The 20463-nt window shown below is 40.9% G+C and overlaps 1 protein-coding gene across 1 annotated transcript in view; it reads left to right on the forward strand.

The window, feature by feature from the left end:
* Nucleotides 1–253: 253 nt before the first annotated feature.
* Nucleotides 254–20463, forward strand: part of GOLIM4 (golgi integral membrane protein 4) — a 33503-nt gene continuing 13293 nt past the window's right edge. The window contains exons 1-7 of the mRNA XM_082003725.1: nt 254–579; nt 15315–15389; nt 16593–16642; nt 17382–17435; nt 17954–18104; nt 19439–19521; nt 20110–20193. Coding sequence (XP_081859851.1) covers nt 393–579; nt 15315–15389; nt 16593–16642; nt 17382–17435; nt 17954–18104; nt 19439–19521; nt 20110–20193 — 684 coding nt within the window. The 5' untranslated portion in view covers nt 254–392. The remainder of the gene's footprint in view (nt 580–15314; nt 15390–16592; nt 16643–17381; nt 17436–17953; nt 18105–19438; nt 19522–20109; nt 20194–20463) is intronic.

Consider the following 20463-nt stretch of genomic DNA (forward strand, 5'->3'; position numbering starts at 1 on the left):
GCCAGCGCCGCAGCCCGCCTCTGCCGCGGGGGACCGGCGCCGTCAGCCGGGGGCCGCCCCCTCCCGCCGCCGCGGGGCCGGGCAGCCTCGCGGCCGCAGCATGCGGCTGAGCCGCCCGCCCCGCGCCGCGCAGAGTCCCGCTGGCTCCGCTCCGCCGCGCAGGGCCCGCAGGCAGGGGGAAGCCGCCCGGGGTGCCGCGGCGGTGCCCAGGGGCTGAGGCGCCCGGCCGGCCCCTCCGTCCCTCCCTCCGACCCTCCCTCCTCTTCCCTCCTCCTCCTCCTTCTCCCGGCGCGGGCCCGGGGCCTCCGATGCCGCCGCCTCGTCGTCCGCTGCCGCCAGCTGCCTGCTGCTAAGCCGTGAGGGGCGGGGGCCCTCGGGACCCTGCCGGGGACATGGGCAACGGGATGTGCTCCCGAAAACAGAAGCGGATTTTCCAGACCCTCCTGCTCTTGACTGTGGTCTTCGGCTTCCTCTACGGGGCGATGCTCTACTACGAGCTGCAGGGCCAGCTGAGGAAGGCTGAGGCCACGGCGCTCAAGTACCAGCAGCATCAAGAGTCCCTCTCGGCTCAGTTACAAGGTACTTCCCTCGGCAGGAGCCTCTGCCGCCCTTTCCTAAGGCTTGCAGAACACCCTCCTCCTCCTCTGGGGAAGTCTGGGCTCCATCTGTCCAGCTCTCGCAAAGTTTTGCTCCTTACGTGCTGCTTCCCCTTCTTTCCCCCCAGCCTGTGGGGTTTTGATACCTAACCATGGGTAGGATTCTAGCCCAGCTGAAGTCAGTGTGAGTTTTTGTCATTCCTCCTCTCCCCCAAACACGTTTTATAGAGTGACTCTTATTCCTAAAGGACAGCACATCACTTTGCAATTCGTGGTATAAATGGAAAAGACGGGCATACAGCCTGCTGCTCATCTAACGGTACAGACCACGTCCGGTTCTGGGACTTTTCTGTGCTTCTGTGTTGTCTTAGCAGTATTAATTTTATGCTGCTGAGAGAACATTCATCTGCAGAAACACAAGGCTGCAGTTCCTGGGCAGCATAAACCTTAAATGGCTCCAGGAGTGGGAGGAAAACTTTATTAAAGCATTTTTTTTTTTAAAAAGGTAATTTGAAAGTAATGTTCAATTAAGTTATTTGGATAATTCTATTACTTTTGGAATAACTTTGAATTTCTTGGCTTAAAGCTGCCGCATAAATACAGATCCTTATGTATCTTGGTTTATGAATGCACCAAGTGTGGGTGTCTGGGCGTCCTGTACTTAAAAAGATGCCCGTCTGACATCTGTGTGTACAGAAATCAGATGCAAAGCAGCAGATACATACACGAAGCATCAGTGCTCTAGGAAGTGCAAGACCTCAGTGCCTCTCTAATTGTCAAGTGCAAGATTAGCAGGTTGGCATATATGAAGTCCAGAGCCAACTTTCAAAACTCTAGAGTTTTATTTCTCAAAATTGTATAAAACAAGAATAACAGTGGTCTGTTCTATCAGCTGTAGCAGTACTTCAGGGTGATCTTCAGCCATACATTTTCATTGTGGAAGCATACATAAAAGCATGCCTGGAATCATACAGTTTTTATGCAAAGAGCGCAGAATTGGGCTTACACTGTTAGATTCTTGTAGTGATTTGTTATTTGAGTATGTTTCACTGCAATCTGAGATCATCATTACTTAGTATTTCAATTTCAGGCCATTTCCAGGTAATGCAGTGGCAAAAGTTGACAGAAACCTTCATTTTAGTCACAAAAAAGGTGTAAATGTTTGGCTGGGAGATGGGTGTGTGGCAGATGGGTATGTGGCAGATGGCTAAAGGGCTACTTTTGCTAGTCTGTATATTTGCCAACAGTATTTGAAGAGGACACAGGGACATCTTGTTCTCAAGCTAAAATTCAACAAGTTAGCTTTTTCTGTTGCTCTGGCTATACCAAAGAGGAGCACGCAACAAACTTTATCCTAACACAGAGGAGAGATTCTTTTGATCAGAGATACTGGATCTGGACTGTTAGTTAAATTTTCCATGTCTGAAACACTATTTTGAGTAGCCATCATCTATCCAGACAAGTTCATAGAAGCAGCAGGCAACTAGTAGTTGATAAATGCAGTGACAGTGCTGCATTTTATATAAGTATTCTCTTGCTTGTTTCAGTGTATCAATGAGAAATGTAAAATAATGGACCAGAATCTGAAAACATTAATACTTTGGATTATCAGTGCAATAAATTCACATGGTTCTGGGAATGACCCATGGCAATGTATCAAGCTCATTAAGCAGGAGATCTTATCTACGCCTAGTAAGGTAGCAGTAAACCTTGTTTAAAAAAAGCAACTAGCAATTACGTCACAATATAAGGAAAATCATAATGTAACAATAAAATTGGTTCTTTAAAATTTTCCTGTGTTATGGCAATAGCTAATATACCTAAAAGAGGGTGAGGCTGAGAGCCCAGAGACACATTAAATGCAGCAGCAAGCATTAGATGCTTAATCTCCTACTAAAGTAAATGGAAGCTATATGCCTAAGAACTTTGGGGGACTTGGCCTAGTGAGCTAGAAATAAACTTTTCTTCCCTGTCTTATTTAATGACTCTTTCTGGGATGGTCTGCCCTATGTAATCACTTGGACTTTTGCCATAGCAGTTTATTAGTGAGGAGAACATAAAGATTTCAGAAGTTGTGCCTATGGCCAACTCACCTGGAGATACACAAGCACCATGCTAACTGGTGACAGACAACAGCAAAACCATTTCTGAACCTTTCCTATTTAATTCTTTGATATGGAACAGCAGGAAGAAATTTTCTTTAAACAGAGACTTTGAAACAACATAAAATGCTGACAGATGATCAGGTGTTTGCAGGTGCAGTATCTGATTGCACTTTGAACTTTTGATTTTAAATGGCCTGGATTTTAAATCAACAATGTTTCTGTTGCCAAACAAACAAAAAAAACCCTTTTAAGAGTAGCTAGGCTACATCTCTTTGCTGTCCTTAATAACGTGAGAGATGATTCTTTGAGTTTATTCCGTTTATGAGAGCAGCAAAATGTATCACTGCTAAAGCAGTGCAACTTGTCTTTTCCATGCAGCATAATCCGTTTCTCTATAGATACTGGTCTAGAGATAACTTTGGGGCCCAAAGTATGATGGGAACACTCTGAAGTCTTTTAAACAGGAACCAGTTAAAGGGCGAAGTCACTGACATAGCATTACCAGGAGGAAAAGAGGGTGCTGTATCAACAGTGGTTGATGATTTAGTCTTTACAGCTCTCTTCTGGGTGATTAAATAAGACTTTAAAGCTCATTACAAGCTGAGGAGAGAACCGAACCTTGGACTTCCTGAACAAACATTTCATCAGTAGGCTTTTATTGTTTTAAATTAAAAAAAAAAAAAAAAAGGGCAACTTCTTAAAGTCGTCCTTTTGAGGGTCCTGAGGCTCTATTGTGTCAGGCTGGCTGTGCTCCCGGAAGGCTGACTGGATTGAAATGTTTGGATGACAGTGAGATATCGCCTGTTTTCTGAATTTTCATTGGGTTTTGTTGTGACTGCTAGGGCCTATAAAGGCTTTCCTGATTGTACACAGAGGAACACTGTCAGGGCTCCTGGGTGAAACCTGAGTCAGCTTAAGGATCATAGGAAACTCCTAAGTTTGTGTATAAGGTCACAGTTTTCGACCTGAATGCCTTTGGTTTGCCCAAAATCTGAAGAAGGATCCTCGGATGTAGCTCAGAGCGTAGCCTCTCTTAACTTCCTACTGTCCCCTCTGCTATTTTTCTCTCTCTGCACAGTTTTTTTAGGTTTTTAATCTATACAGGTAATAAGAACTTTCTTTTTGGTACTTGCCAGTTCTTCATGCCTGAATGAGCAGGGCTTTCTGGTTTTGTTTGAAAAGCCAGTTGTCTTAGATTTTTATCTTTTTCATTGCCTTGTTTTGCTCGAACGCAGCACGTGAAGCAGGCTAAATCTTCTGTATACCTGGGAGAACAGCACTCTCATCTACCAAGGCAGAATGTACGGATCACTGAAAAATGGTGCAGGAAGAGGTCTCAAAATCATTTAGCCCATGCGCCTGATCTGAAGAGGGCTAAATGCAACTGTTATTGTAGGGACTTCTGCTTTTTCTGGTATTTGCAGGTACTTCAGGTACTCAACTGAGAAGTATTTGTGCCTCTTGAAGTAAGATCAGGGTGCGATTGGAAGGATGGCAGACTTGGGGAACATGATAAGAATAATTGGTTTGGAGAGGCTGGATCTTAAGCTCACCCCATTTAGACAGCTCATGCTGTAGAAGATTTTTTTTTTTTGAAAGCTAAACTTCTAGGCCATCTCACAAGAGAATGTTGAACTTTGGCAGTTTTATCTCTTTAACAGAGTTCTAATGGGCATGGACAAGTAGGGCTGCTTTTGTAACCTACAAAGGGAATACTGGAGGCAAAACTTAGAGATGACACAAAATTTCTTGGCTGCTAGAAAACTTAAAGTCATTGTTATCTGTAAGGTTTTTCATAGGGAAGCTGATGTTCCCTGTAAGATGATTATTTTTAAATATAATTCTCTGAGCATTATATGTATGAAACATGAAGATAATCTCACCTGGTATTTTTTTTAAATGATGAAAACAAAACCTGTGACTGTTTGCCTCCTGCAAAGATGTGTCAAACTAAGTCTTGGCTGTATAGCAGCAGACTTCAGTTGCTAGAACAGATACACATGGACAGCTGTAGATGAATCGTATCTTTGACTGCTTCAAGCTTGAATGTATCTACAAATGTCTTTTTAGCCCTTACAGCTTCTGTCTTCTTATCCTCTGAATATTGAATAACTCCTTGTGTACTGTTTAATCTGTTTTAATCCCTAATCCCAATAACAGCCTACATTTAGTGCCTTTTACTCCACTAATTTTCCTGCTCTTTCTCTTCAGCTCAGCGTATCTGATGGCTTCAGGCAATCTCTGTGCAGTCTGAGACCATACTGTAATCTTGGGAGCCACCCCAGCAGGGACTCTGAACAGTTCAGAGTTTGCCCTACTGTAGACGAGGTGTGGATTTCCTCAAAGATATCTGATCCAGTGCTAGAAAGCACCAGCTGAAAAGCAAGTGTGGCATTCCTCTGTGCCTGTTGTGCCCTTTGTTCTAAACTGAGGCCCCTTGTCGGAGGTGACCTGCTAGGAGTTGGTCAGATCTATAGCAGCTGTATGTGTAGAGACTTGCATAATGCATCACAATACTAGATCATAGTTCTGTGTAACTTTAGGGGTTAATATTTATTCCATCTGTCTCCATGCTAACTATGTAGATGCCAAAGCTGTTCTTAGTGAAGGACATCCACATCTGTATGTGTGCCGCTATCTCACCCCTCTTTCATAGTACTCCATTTAAACTTGTACCTTCAGTTGGCAGAGCTAGGAAGAACTAACAGTACTCCCGATGGCTTATTTTTTACATGCATCGTACAAGTAGAGCTACATCTACGCAGCTCCTATATGGTTTGGTTGTTCCCCTTGACAACAGCAGCCTGAATTCCCATGATTCCTATTAGTTTCAGATTGCACGTAACACTACAGCACTTCTTTTGATTGTGTTTTGTTGCTGGCTGAGATCTGAAAGATCTGTGATAGTGCTGTAATAGCAGAGGTGAGTTCCCTGTGTACTGTCAGCACACGGGTGTACTTCACTACCAAGTACAGTACTGCATGAAGTGCCACATACAGCATCCCTAAATTCTGCTACCTGGCTTGCTGAAATGGTATGCTTTGGTTTGTAACCTCATCTAAAAATCTGTCTTTTGTACTTCCATTCTCATTTTCCACAGAGGATTTAATGTTCTAAATACCTAAACGTTTGAAATTATTTGTGCAAAATTTTAGCATGCAAGATCTATATGCTATAAAAGTGTAGCCATATATGCATTTGTATGTACATATATGTATGTATAAAATGTATATTTAGATAGATATGTGTCTGTTTTGCAGCTCAACCTGAAGGTTTCAGGTTTTCGGGAATTACTAAGATTTCTTCATAATCTGAGTACAGAAAAGGTGCTAGAGCTTTGTTCGGTTTGGTTAACCCAGGGAGCTGGTTTGTTATTTCTAGGTCCACAGTAAGTGTCCGAGCAGCTGAATTCTATGACTGGAAAGATAAATTGAACAAAAGCCCGTATTTATATTTTTTTTTTTTCATTCCTGTAATCCATGCCTGGATGACCTTAAATCACTTTCCATGTGGACATAAGTAAATAATAATATCCTTCCAGGATAAATTTCTACCAGTCCTGCAATGTTACATCTGCACCCAAGTTGAAATCTGGGCTGAAGATCACAGAACATGTGGTCTGAAGGAATATTAAGCAGCATGAGGTAATAGGGTGGTTTTATTGTTCCCCCTCCCTGGTTGAATATTGGGCCTGGTAGCTAACAGACTAATGCAAGATAGAGCCAATATCCTGAAACTATTTGTTACTGATGATGGTTTAAGCCTCTTAAAGCTTGTGATTGATCTACCTGGGTTTATGAACACTGTGGAGTCGAGAGAGGAGGAGGGAGGCAAGATGGGTGGATGCTTTGGTGGGTTTGCATTCTGGCTTCTTCAACAGTCATCTTCTGTCACATATTCCTAGCAGGCAAAGGTTGGACAGAACCTTCTGCATCACCTAAAACATCATCAGCTGCATTGCAGGGAGACCAGTAGAGAAGCAGAGGATGAAACAGCCATGGTCATGATCTGACGATTGTAGCTGCAAGCTGAGCCAGAAATCCTGTAGTCAACAGCGTAGTTTAAGGGATACCTGTCCGTGCTAAGCGCACAACATGGGAAGAGTCTTAGGGTGTCTGTGACTTTGCAGTTGTACTGACAAAACTTTAAAGTTAATACCTGGGAGTTAGGCACTCCTGGAATGGTTCAGTTAAGCTTGTTGCTTTACTGTTAAAGCCAAAGCCTAAACAACTGGGCGGCATTACTTCCTTACTTCCTACATGAGCAAAACTGATTGAATTCTTAAGTCTTAAATATGATGTTCCAAACACATTGTCTCATCGGGCTGGTTGTTTTGCTGGGCAGAATACAGAGGCTGACAAGCCTGTATCTGGGTGGGGCAACCTTATGAGTAAGGTTTCCACCCACTCTCGGATTCAAGTACGCATTATAGCATCTCTTACATAGTGGTGAGGATATTGCTAGCAATTTGTGGCTAATGTAGTTCACCTCGCTCATTTTGGAATTGGATCTTTGCATAGAAAAAGTAATTAAATCTGTCCTGCTGAATGTCAGGTGCTGTTTTGAGGTTTAATGGTAATGAAAGATAAATAATTCAGATTACTGAAAAAATGAACTATACACAAAAACTAATTAAGGCAGAATCTTTTGTTGAGTGATTTTTTTCATGGTATTTTTAGGATTCAGGGGCATGAATTTCTAGTCATGTTGGAGCCCGAGGTAAGCATTTAAGGAATTCAGCCTGTTTGGATGCTGTTCCTTGTTTAAAGAAGGGTATTCTGAGCTGGATGCAATTCTGATTTATTTTCTGGTGATCTAGCATAAATGAAACATCCTGAGATTTTCTACTATGTATCAATAATTGAGAAATAAAAGCAACTGCAATTACTCCACCTCTTCCTCTGTTTTTCCCCCCCCTAAGGTATCTGAAATTAGCCTAGTATCTTATTTTCCTGAGGTGACTCAGACCCCTGAGTTTGGCAGTCACTTCCAGGGCTTAATTACAGAAATGTCGAGCAAAGTACGGCCTGCTTGTGGCCCTGGAGGGCTTAGTAAGCAGGCTGTTCCTATCCTTGCCACCACACTGAACAATGCTATTTTCAGTGTTTCAGTTAATCTGTCATACTTGGGTGCATATGTTGAAGTTTGATGGTGATGTTCTGTTACAAAAAAAAAAAAAGTATGAATGACTAACTCAAACTATTGATTTCTATATGCAGTTTTTTGAAACATACAGCTGGAGCTGACTCCAAGTTCCCTGTGTTAGAGCTCTCAAGAACCAATTTAAGGAAGCGGTTTAGCAGTTTTGTAAGGTGATAACCATAGCTATTTCATCAGTTTTTGCCATATTCCATTATGATAAAAATGCAAATGTGTGTTTCAGTTAGGAGAGACAGTTGAAACAACGTGTGTGTATATATATAGATTATGTTGTTTTTCTTCGAGGTCAATTTTGTACTAGTTTCTAAATATATATATATCTTTTTTTATATAGAACCTAACACCATGTAGATAGAATCACTAGACTTCGGCATAAAATTAAAAAAAAAAAGTCTGGAACAATTTTTGAGAGAAAGAACAGGCCTTCACTTCCTGGAGTGGGGAGTTGAGCAGACCCAGACATTCAGAGATGATTTAAGAAGGAAACTCTTGTCTCTGCAGCTCTTCTGAATGTTTGTGTCTTTTCTTCAAAGTGATCTGGTGTGTCATGACAAAAATGGCAGAATAATGGAGAGAAGAAAATCATCAGAAAAGGGAATGGATTTTTTTTAGAAGTAAATCTGCTAAGTAAATTAAGAATTCAAGTCTAAAATCACCACACAGGGTTTGTTTGAATTATTTGCATTTATCATCACTTAAAAAAACCCCACAACTTTAGCATAGACAGGTGTACAAAAACCAGCATCTGCAGGTCATCTGAGATGACCCAACATCATAACCGTGCGTGGCACCAAAGGTTGGAAAAAATCTTTTGTGGAGTTGCAGGAAGTTTTTTCTGGGATGGAAAATGTGATCTCTTTCCTAATAAAAGTCATGTCTGAAGCCTAACTGTTAGGGATCAAATATTTAATTGCATTTAATACCCCTTCTCGAATTTATATTTTTAGCAGCAGCTGTTACAATTTACTGCTTCAACATGATAAATACCTCCCTACATCCCAACGTATCTTGCAATTTGTTTTTAAATCTGTTGTTTCCTAGAGGTGTTAATGACTTCTAAGAAAGGGAGTACCTGAGGCAGGCTGGAGTAAAAGGATTCTATTAAATGTAGATGTTTACTTCAGTTTAGAAATAATTTTCATGTCATCTTTCTAATTGAATAGGGGCCACAACTATTTCTTAGAAATATAAGCATGTGTTTCTGGGGCAAACTGCATTAGTGTGCCAAATTCCCCATCATTCCCCCATTTCCAGAACTGAAATGAAAGTAAAACTTTTAAGATCTGCAACACTTCTCCACGTTGTGCTTCAGATTTCCTCTTTTCTTTTTGAGGATGCAAAGCTGAAGGTTTGATAAGCATGTGAATTTTCTTACATGCTTAGCTGAACTCTCCACACGTTCCAGAGCTTCCTGAAGTTCTCTTATGGTTAGTTTTGATACCTTGTCTAATCTGGTGCCAGGCTCTGCAGTGTTAGTGTGGGAAAAACCCCTTGAGAGAAGGCAGTTTCATAGAGAGCATCAGCGATCATTCTTGCCCTGGGCAAGACACCAAGGGCCGAGTTGGAGTTTGTAGAGCCAAAAGCAGGACTCTCACAGCTGTAGTTAAGGAGTCAGCTGCGAGCTTTAATGGATTCCCAAGGCTCAGTGTGATGTCAACTACCAGGATACAGGTAACTACCAAAGTATTCTTTGTTTTTCAGATATATTCCATCTTACCCAGAAAAAATTCCAGTGTTTCAAGATTGAAAATGTTACAGAAAAATGCATGTAGTCAGTTCTCTGTTATCTTTGGGTAGATCTTATCTGGTTTACGGCTAAACTTTGACCTAAGTGCAGGCCTTGATCTGTCTCCATCCACAGCTCTGTGTGGAGCTGTTTTAGTCGCAGTGGTGCATCTTTGTGTAGAACGGCTCTGCGTTGGGCGCACGGTGCGGCGGGACGTCGCTCTGGTGTGCAGCTAGCTGCCTGCTCTCAAGCTGCTCAGACCCCAATCTCCATAATTTGCTCAAGTCGCATTCTCCTGTTCTAGTTTCTTATTGGAGTACTGACTATGTTAGAGGAACAGATTTATGTTAATCCATAGGTTATTTTTGGTGCAGGATCTTTGAAAGCAGCAGATGTTAATGCTTTCTCCTTGTGCAGTTTAAATCGGTGGTAGGTCTATGACAGACACTACAAAACCCCTGGATATGCAGATCCAGATATTAAATGCAAACTTCTCTCTTAAAATTATTAACGTTCTGAGCAACATGAGTGACTAGAGAACTATGTCAAAGCAGTGGTTAATTGTAAGCACAATTGCCGATGCATAATTTAGTTTGCTAGGAGGGGTTCTGCCCTTCTGCAGTGACTGGCTGTAATTGGGCAAAGCTATTACTTGATCATTCTTTGCATGAGTAAATTGAAAAGTGTAGGAGTTTGTTTTAAAGTAATGTAATTGTCATACTGCATGCAGTCCTAGTTGTGGTTTTCAGTGAACAAAATGAGAGCAGACCATCCCTGCCTGTATGCAGAATTGTTCCCCAATTAAGCCAGAAGAATGCTTGTTTTTCCACACACGATTGGTTTTACGTTATCTTGGCTTCTACTTCTGTCCTCTTTGTATAGATTCAAAACAGAAAACTTCAAGGGCATAAAATATAAAATAGCTTCAATATTTTGTTCAATATATTGTAAATATGTTGTGTTCTTAGGCTATAAAACACAGTTTTCATAGTCTTTATTGTGGGAATATTTCTGTTGTTTCTTAGATATTTGCAATATTACTGGACTATCTGTTTGTTGCTAATATTGAGAGTCTTTGAAATGAATGGAGGGTATATGGTGACCACTATGGGTTGTACTCTGGTGGGGAATCCTGATGCTTGTCCAAGAGCTACCTGCAGTTTGATAATCTGTTTCTGATAACATTACCAGTAGTGAAATAGTGGATCTCCTTGTGTGAAGCCAGATTCACTGACGTAATCATATACAGAGCTGGAAGCTTGGAGAGCAGGTCTTGCTGTATTAATAACGTGTTCTCCTAGCATGAAATGTTAGCATCAGATGAGTCAAGAAGTCTTTTCTGAGATAAAAATTGTAATTATTGTCATTGGACTAGAAAATCTGTCCTACATCCCATATTGAAGGGATTCTTCTTTGGCTCATGGAAATGCTTTACTCTCAGCAGAAAAGCTATTTGCATGGGTTCACATTTTAAATGGTGCTATTTGCAGTGGCACGACTTGGAAATTAACTGTATTTTTTATAACAAGTCTATGTTCTACAGACCTTCATAGTGTTACTAGAAAAGTGCCATTGTGGCTTACTGCACACTGCTGGTTCAGTTCAACTCTGCCACAGTCTGAGAGAAAATAATGTTAAATGTTGCCAAGACTACTGAAATCTGGTTTTAAATGAAAAGTATTACTGTAAACTTAGAGAAAGATTGCAGAATTGCATAAGAAACAATAACATAGAAATTAATAACATTTCTTGCATCATGTATATTTAAATCCCAATGTAATCTTAATTTTCAAGTACGTAAGATAGTGGGAGCTGGGATATTTTAGACTCTGGAATCATGCTTCTGACAGACCAAAATACCAAAGTGACACAGTTGCAAAATTGCTGGTAAGGTAAAATAGGAAGTACTTTCTTTTAAATATACAATAATGGCTTACTTTGCTTAATAATAGTTTTACTGCTTAGAGGTGCAAAGCAAAGGTAAGAGAAATAACCATGACTGTTAAATAAGCTTGCTTTCATCACATCACTTGACTCCTGTGTTGCAATTAACGTTCAGTAATGGTCAAAGTGGTGTAATCTTCTGAGAACCTAGAGAGTATCAACCCCCTGCCCTCTCCTCCCCTTTCCTTTCTGCATGAGAAAAATCCCAAGTGAAAGACTTACATGTTATATTCAAGTATTTTGCAGAAACCAGTACAAAATTAAGAACTTACCCTAGGAAGAAATTATTTGTGAAGTGCCATGTCGGTCCATCACACCAGTAGGTATTTGACAGATTCCTTATATAGGTGCCACTCCCCAGCTGGGAAACCTGTAATGGAAAATGTGTTTTTCAGTGTATTTATTTCTTTGAGATTCTTGCTCAGACATCTTTGATCCAGGCCGGTAGTGAAGAAGGAGAAATCCCTGCTTTAATAATAAGAGCCCTGTATTTTGGACTCTTGCCTAAGAAGTTCCTGACTGGTGGGAATAATTTATATTTATGGGAGATAAACTCCTATATATATTTATGAAATCTGACCTGTAACGTGCTCCCAAAAAGAGCAAGTGAGAAAATATGGAAGATATGTTTTCTTAATAATTATTCTTAATCAGCGTCTTCATTACATTGCACATTATGGACTTCTTATCAGAGAAGAACATTGCTGAACCAACCAGCAAATGAACTAGAAAGGGAGAGGGGTAGGAGGAAGTTATTCTTAGCCCTTTTTTGGCCATCTGAAAGGCTATTTTAAGACGTTGCCAGCTGCTTTGCAGTATTTCAAAGGTTAGCACACAGAAGGTAGTGGGGATGCACTCCCCGGCAGGGATGTAGAGACAGTGCCTGAAAGTGTGGGTGGAGACAGGAAAGCCAAAGCTCAGCAGAGATGCAATTAGCTGTGAAAGGCATAGAGCACCGTGGTCCCCAAAACCCAAACTGTTGCATTCTCTTTCTCCTTTCTTCCTGCCCTCGTCATTAGGAGTTTGCTGTGCGGGTTCCCCCCACCCCTTGTGAAAACACCAGGAGGAGCCGAGGAAGGTACACTTGCAGACAAAGAAGTGAAATGGAAAATGTTGCCTCTGAATCCATTTGTGGTTTAGTCTGTTTGCCAAAAAGCCTGTTCTCACCCCGATGCCATGGGAGGGGAAACCCATTATGGATTTTCATTTCTCTCCAGGGTTGCTATGCTACAACCACTGTTCCTTTTGCAATGTAATTCGGCATTCACAATCTTCAGTGCCTAGATAAAACCATTACTGTAGTGCTGCCATTTTTTTTTTTTTTCCTTCTCTGAAAGCTTTCTTGCTGGTGACTGTGAATATTCATTACATGCTTGTTTTGTTGCAGAGGATGTTGATACATTAGTTCATCTTGACTGATGCCCCTGACTTTAGAAGATAAATAGCAGAGAGAGGTGACAAGGATTGATTAGCAATCCAGCTTCTAAGCCAAAACATAAACCCTTGTAGGTAAGCCAGTAGCTAAATAGCCTGCAGAATGCACCTTGGTGGAATTAAGAACATGTTTTAAGGTGCAAGAGGAGTTTTCTGTGGCTGCCAAGGTACAAATCTTTATTTGATATTTCCTGTTGAAGGCTTGTGTTCAACGACGATTTACTTCTCGGAAAATGAGTTTCCTAGTTTTGAAGGAAAAATCACACATTCCATTAATACAAATTAGTAACTCTTTTAAAGAGTGCAAATTGTAATTTGGACAGTGAAAGGTACTTGTGTTAAACTGAGCTTGAACAAATATAATTATACATTAGTGAGAGTTTTAATTGATATCTTTCCTTTGCTGCAAACTTAGGCTGTTTCAGATAATGATCTTTCAGTCTGGTGAGTGATGAGGAAGGGGTAAATAGGTACTGATGTGCCCCATCGCTTGTGAGAGACATCTGAAACTAGATGTTCACAACACAAGCTGAATGAAATGCTCATTTACTGGCAGCTAAGTGGTGGGACTCTCTGCCAGAGGGTGGATACAACACCCTTGTTGGATACAACAATTAGACAAATTCATAAATGTAAATTCCATTTTGGAATGGTGCACACAAAGGACCTGCAGGCAGTCAGACAGTCTTTGGGAACCATAAATTGCTGGGAGACGGTGCCAAAGAAATACTGTAAACTCATTGTGTGTATTCTGTTAGTCACCTGCTCTTGTCAGGTCTTGAGAGATGGCACTGTGGGACCATGGATATGACCGAGAGCAGTTGTCACACCATAAAAAAATCTCGAAATAAGGTTATGTCTGCTTTCTGTGATCAAACCTGGAGCAGTCCGCCTCCTGCCATGCCACCCAGTGTTCCAGGTCTGCCAGTCTTTGCTGATGCTCTCTTAAGTCTAAGCAGGCACTGCCACCAGGAGAAATTGTTCCTCACCCTGTCCCCAGCTGCTAGGTCCTGCTGTCCCATCACCTGTAGCAGTAGGAGCAAAGGGAAGGACAGTGTGAGAACAAGCAGCAGAACCACCTCTTCTGGTAGCAGTGTCAGCTCAAAGGGCTCATAGAGTTTGGCAAAGATGTCGGAGCACCTTTCCAAAAAAACACATGCATTTTTTTGTAGTCAGTGACCCCACTGGAAGGGACAGCTACACACCGCGTGACCCACTGCATGACCGCTGTTGCCTGGTCTGCTGAGGATGTTGCAGGTTTTGAACGGTGCCCCTAAAACCTCAGCCTGTTGCTTTTTTGGCTGAAGAGCTGTACACAGACCACTTCTTCATCTCTAGACTGGCATGTGGATGTTTGGACTCTAAGAGAATGCATAAATGGATTTAAAAATCAGTGAAGATTAAATTGCACTCTCAAACTGGAAAGATTTCCTGACAAGCAGTCTCTGATACCCTAGCCTTGCCGAGAAGCATCTGGTTTAGCTTTATACGTTAGCTATCCCAGCCCTTCAGATGATTTCTTTTGTTCTTCCTGCCTTATCCCCTTAACTGTGGGGGTGGAAAAAACCCTCAAAAAAACCCCAAATCCTCCTCAGATTAAGTGAAATCGGAGTACAGGGTGCTTTAGCGTATGTATACCTGCTGTCAGCACATGCTTACTAAGAAATGCAGGACATTCTACCTAAGCATTTCATTGTGCAGCCTGTGGGTCTTCCACAGGGCTGTGGTGTAAACAGGTGCTGTTATCCAGACTTTAGAAAAAAAGATCGCAGAAAACTGAGTTGTCCCAAGTTTTTGGAAGAATTTAGGAATGGATCTCTGGTTCTCCATGTCTTAGCCTAAGCAGCCTGTCTAGTGTACTACTGCACCTTTCTAAGCCATCCTGCTCTTGTGCACTTCTCTTCCCTCCTTGTGACAACTTGTCTGCTGCAAGGATTTACCCGGGCAGTAAGGTTGTCCCGTCGTCTTTCCTTGTCGACAACCAAGGGACAAGAGAATGGAAGCATGGGAAAATGCATACCTGCTCACCTAAGAAGGAAGGAGTTTTGGTAGCTTTTGCGTAGATCCACCATAGCTGACTGTTTCCATAAACAAATCGCGTACACGGTTGTCATGTTGTATGTTTATGCAGTGGAAATAGCCCAGAATTCAGGATCAGTAGAGCATGCAATAAAGAAAAAAAGTTACTGTCCCAAATGATGCAAACAGTCCTGTATCCTATGACCTCATTCCACTTGTATTTTCCTGGTACATTCCGTGCCAATGCTCTCTGAGTGTGCTGCGGGTGGGTGGTGGTTTTTGTATGTATTATTTTTAAAATGAATTGTGTACAAAATTTCTCTTTTCAGTTGTATATGAGCACAGGTCAAGATTAGAAAAGTCATTACAAAAGGAAAGGCTTGAACACAAGAAAGCGAAAGAAGGTAAAAATGTGCTTTTCACTTTGACATTTAAGATAACTTGATTATTTTAGAAAGTAACTTCAGATGTATTTTGTTCAATTTTAAACGAGTTACCAAGGTATAACACATTAGCAGGACCACCTTGGCAGATCTGTGGTGGTCTTTTTAGCACATCTTTTTAATTTATTTTTTGAATCTAATCTTTTAAAAAAGTAATCGTCTTTTCAGTTCTGTTTCCATGAACCTAACACATATGTAGAGTATGGGCATGTGTAAATCCTGTTCTGGCATGCTGAACATGTAAAACTTGTACCAACACCATGGGATCTTTTCCTGCATTCCATCAGTGTGAAATTAGACTCTGAATCAGTATTTTTACACATGCTTCAGGGTAAACACATGTTTACATACCTTTTTCTGATTAAAACTAAATTCTAAGGGTGCGTGAGGGTGAGATGGTGGCATACATTGTATTTCTTACCCATCTGCCCTCTAGGAAACTTCAGCAGAATGCAATCCTTGGAGTTTTCTCCGAGTCTTTTGTTGTTCAAAATTCACTACGATTTTCAAAGTAAAGCCTGTATTCTTCCTAAAACTGGGGACTCAACGCTGAATTAAAACAACTGCTTTAGCATAGGTTAAGAACGTGTAAGATTATTCTCACTGTGCAGTTCTCGATAGCTTTCTGGTGCCATCTAGTGTAGAGCTATCCCATTGCTGGGCAAAAGCCAGTCGGTGTTTTCAAGTCCTGGAAAGAGGATCGAGGAACAAAAGGGGAAATTTTTGTTTTATTTAAACTTAGTCTAGACTTTCACACTTCTTAAAGTACAATTTTTTTTTTTAAATCCTAATACAAGAATACACAGTTTATAAATGTCCTTTTGCTTTTGAATGATGCCACTGGGTCTCTACTGAGAGAGTTCATGTAACAGATTTCACTACCCGTCTGTAATCTTAAGCCAGTACCCCCTATATCTCACACAAAGATAGGAAACTTTATGATGAAAATATTTTATGAAACTGTGAAACTTTTAAATGAAAAGATTTTGTCAAAATTTGAACATTTTGTTAAATTCTCTGTAATTTTTTTAAGATCTTTTGGAAAATTGTAGCCGCATAAGTATTCAGCTCTTAAGACAATTTATGTGCGCAACAGTTATGTTATTTAAGTACAGATTCTAATCTTCCTGTTTTTTCATCAGTATTTTCCCTTTTATGTTGTAGATTTTCTTGTTTATAAACTAGAAGCACAGGAGACGCTAAATAAAGGAAGGGTAAGTCATCATTCCTAGTTCAAGTTTTTAATAGTTGATGCTATTTGAGTTGCAAGAAAAAGAAAATGCTTTGCAATTACAACTGTTCAAAGAGGTCTCACAAAACGCTATTTGAAAGAGCGCTCACTTACTCAGTTTCTACTCTGCACGCGTTAAGTGCTCTGCAGTTCCTCATTGCTTGAGCTGTAACAGGAGATCCTAATATCTTTCCAGAAAATTAATTTAGAAAATATCCTCCTGTTGATATTATGGTAGTTCGAACATAATGTTACCATTTTTGAAGGGAAGGGAGAATAATAAGGCATTAGAAATCTTTTTGTAGCTTAGTCCCCAGGGAAAAGTACAGTGACAACTTTCTAACACATGGTCTTGGACTGGAAAGTATAAAAACATCAAGAAACTTTGTTTTATATACCAAGTGCCAGAAGGAAAGCTGTATCTGGCAAAGGACCCAGAGACCTGTAGAGAGCTCTTTATAAAGCAAGTAAATCAGGATTTTATGGCTACTTCATGTTGAAACTGGGGAGCAGTTTGTGAGCTAAGTAACCGAAGTTAAAATACATTGTTGCTGCAGGAAGTGCCGAGTATATATGCTTGCTATGTCCCAAAGCAAATGGAGAGATTAATTTGTTTCCCGGGAGTTATGTCCCTTGGCTTGTGACTCCTGAGTAACTGTGTGTGCAGAGGTTAGAGGAATGACAGTGGTGTTCTGTTTAACACTAGCGTTTTCGTTTTGCAGCAAGACTCAAATAGCCGATACAGTGCACTGAGTGTCCAACACCAGATGTTGAAGGTAGGTCACGGAGATACCCGCTTTCAGAGGACGCTGGCATTCTGCCACGGCAGGGAGATACGGCCTCACTGGCTCCCGGTGGTTCACTCCAGATTGTCAGTACATCGATGGTGCCTTCCTTTTACAACAGTACCCTTAAAAGATGCTGTACTGCAGTTTTTCCTAGTCAGGCTTTCCAGTGGGTAATTTAGTCTTATCAAATGCAGTTACTTGTGTGGAATGCTGACTTATCAGACCTTACATAGTTTGGCATGTAAGGAATTTCTTAGACACATTTAGCAGCTCCCAATGGGACAGTGCAACTGCAGGGTGAGGTGACGTAGCCCTAGAACAGGAGACTGCTCATCACAGAGATCATTTTGTGTTTGAGAGGAGCTGCAATATGCATGCTTTGAATAATAATCTTCTTGTTATGAATGCTTCCTATTCATCTGGACTTATTTAACAAATTGCCAAAGACAATATTTGCCAGATATGCAGATACCGAACTGTTCCAGTGTCCAACTTGGTGTTTGCAGAGTCAACATGAAGAACTAAAGAAACAGCATGCTGACCTTGAGGAAGATCACCGAAAACAAGGAGAAGAGTTTAGCAGAACATTCAGTGATCACAAGGAGCGATACTTACAACTGCAGCAGGAAAAAGAGCAGGAGATCTCTAAGCTGAAGGGTATATGCAACCTGTATCTGGCTGCCCAGATTAAAATGTGTATTTGTCATTGTGTTTTGTGTGATGTGAGACAGAAGGGCATTGTCTCTGTTCTCATGAACAGGTCATTCATGCATTTTATGCCTCCTGATAAGTTACATTTTATTGATGATTTTCTGTGTCCTCTTTCTGAAATCTATTCATATGTGTGCTTCGTGTTTCTATCTAGATTAGAGAAATAGAAAGAAACACAGCACTTAAAAGCCTGTCACGTGTCACTGGCTGTTTTATCCAGTCTTTCATTTTTAGTTCTAAGACTTGTATAAACCTGGAAAAATTGATTTGCCTCTTTACTCTTTTTTTGTAAATGAAAGGCAATCGAAGAACATTTGCGTCCTCTGTCAGAAATTTAATTGTGTGTCTTTATGAAGTGACTTTATATACATTTTAGACCTCATTTTCTCTATATGTATCAACTTCTCTGAAACATGTTGCACCTGTATACTTGGGCGATGAAGTATTCGTTTTTGACTCTTCGCATCCAGTTTCCTATTAAAGAGATTCTTTGCAGTTTGCAGACCTCTTCAGTCCTAATTACACAGTTGCAAAGAACAAAAGGATGGGTCTGCCCGCATCAAGGGCCTTCAGCCGCTTTCTGCCCTGTGTCACTAACACATGAGTTAGTTTTGGAGCTGTCTGCGGTTTTGTCTGCACAGTATTTTGCAGGCAGAGGCTGTGTTTATCAGTTCTGCCTTGGTACCACACCAATGAAGTCCTACAGCTAGCTCTTGGGCTGAGCTGAATTGCAGCCTAGCAGCTTGGAGTGTGGGAAGAGCTTGCCTGTGTCTGCTTGCAATATTCCACATCAACATAATGTAAGAAGTGGGAAGAGAAGCCCCTCTCCCTGGTCCCAGAACGCAAAGCTTTTTGAGTACCTTGGCCATCTGGGCACCTCTTCCAAAACAATAGCCTAGTCCTACAACATAAAATTCTTGCTACCAGATGCGACGTGGGGGGAGAGAGGAGGGTGGCTTCCTCTCTGCATTTTAAAGATTCAGATTGCCATAATGAATTTTGCCGTCTGCAGTCCCCAGCATGAACGGTGATGTATTATTCCAGTTGCAGATTAGGTGCACTAAGATAAAATTTAACCATATTTTACAATTTTCTGCTTTAAAATGTCAAGCTTTTCATAGGGCTGGGGAGAGATGTCACGTAAAGAAGCCATAGAATTACTCTAATCCATTTTTTACTATAGCAATTGTGTATGATTTTATGTAGTTTGCGTTATAGTCTTAATCTAGTATCATAAATCTGACCAGGTTTAAATTCTGCATGTCCTTTCTTTTAAACAGAATCCCTGTATAATTTACGGGAGGAGAACAGACAGTTGAGAAAAGCTCACCAAGACATTCACACCCAGCTACAAGATGTCAAGGTAGGCTTGGCTTTGCGGGCAACCTTGAAGACCTTTAGGAAAACCAAAACATTTTCCCAAGTTTTAACAAGCTAGAAATGGGCTATGCTGAAGACTTGTAGTTTCTGTTATGTGGCAAAAAGGAGAGGAATATGGCCCGGCTGGATTTCTTGTCTTTTGCCACCTGTGCTTTAGGTACATGTTTATTTGACAAAACCAAAGAATTGGAAGAGAAATATTTAATATAGAAATTGGAACTGGAAATTTGACTTTGCAAGTTAAGAGTTGTGTTTTGGCAAACTAAGTTTGCTGAAATTAATGTTTTCCAGCTCTATTTTTTTTTAATGTTCATCAACATCTACTCCAACTTTTAACTTTATTTTAGTTACCCAAATTCTGGCCTCACAAATTTTCTTCCTGGGCATGTTCGCTTTCTCTGCGTGTTTAATATGCATTCCATGTTAAATAAATAAATCCTGAGTTGGAATGACAGCATTTGCTTTTTGAAATAAACTGAATTATCTTCCTAGTTCAAAATCCCCCGGGCTACCTAACTTACCTTTAGAATGAACTTTATGTGAAACATGTAATGTTCTTCTTTTTGTGTAGCAACAGCATAAGAACTTACTCTCCCAACACAACCAGCTTGTTGTGACATTGGAAGACCACAAGAGTGCACTAGCTGCTGCACAGGTCAGAAAGGAAAGCAGCTTCTACTAGCTCTAACCTTCCTAAAACTTGTTTCTCCTAGTTCAGCTGACTGTAATGTTATGCATGTAGCCTTTCGCATGTGGAGTTCGCAGTTAGCACCGTGCTGCACACTGCAGGGAAATGCATGAGTTAAAGGAGTGCTCTTAAGAAGAAGCTGCAGCTACTCATAGGGCTGTCAGAAAATAAAAACCTGTATTATAGGCCCGAGAATGCATGTATTGCTGATAAGAAGAGTATCTCTGCTTCCATGAG

Source organism: Phaethon aethereus (assembly GCF_964289735.1).
Source record: "Phaethon aethereus genome assembly, chromosome: 9".
NCBI lineage: Eukaryota > Metazoa > Chordata > Aves > Phaethontiformes > Phaethontidae > Phaethon > Phaethon aethereus.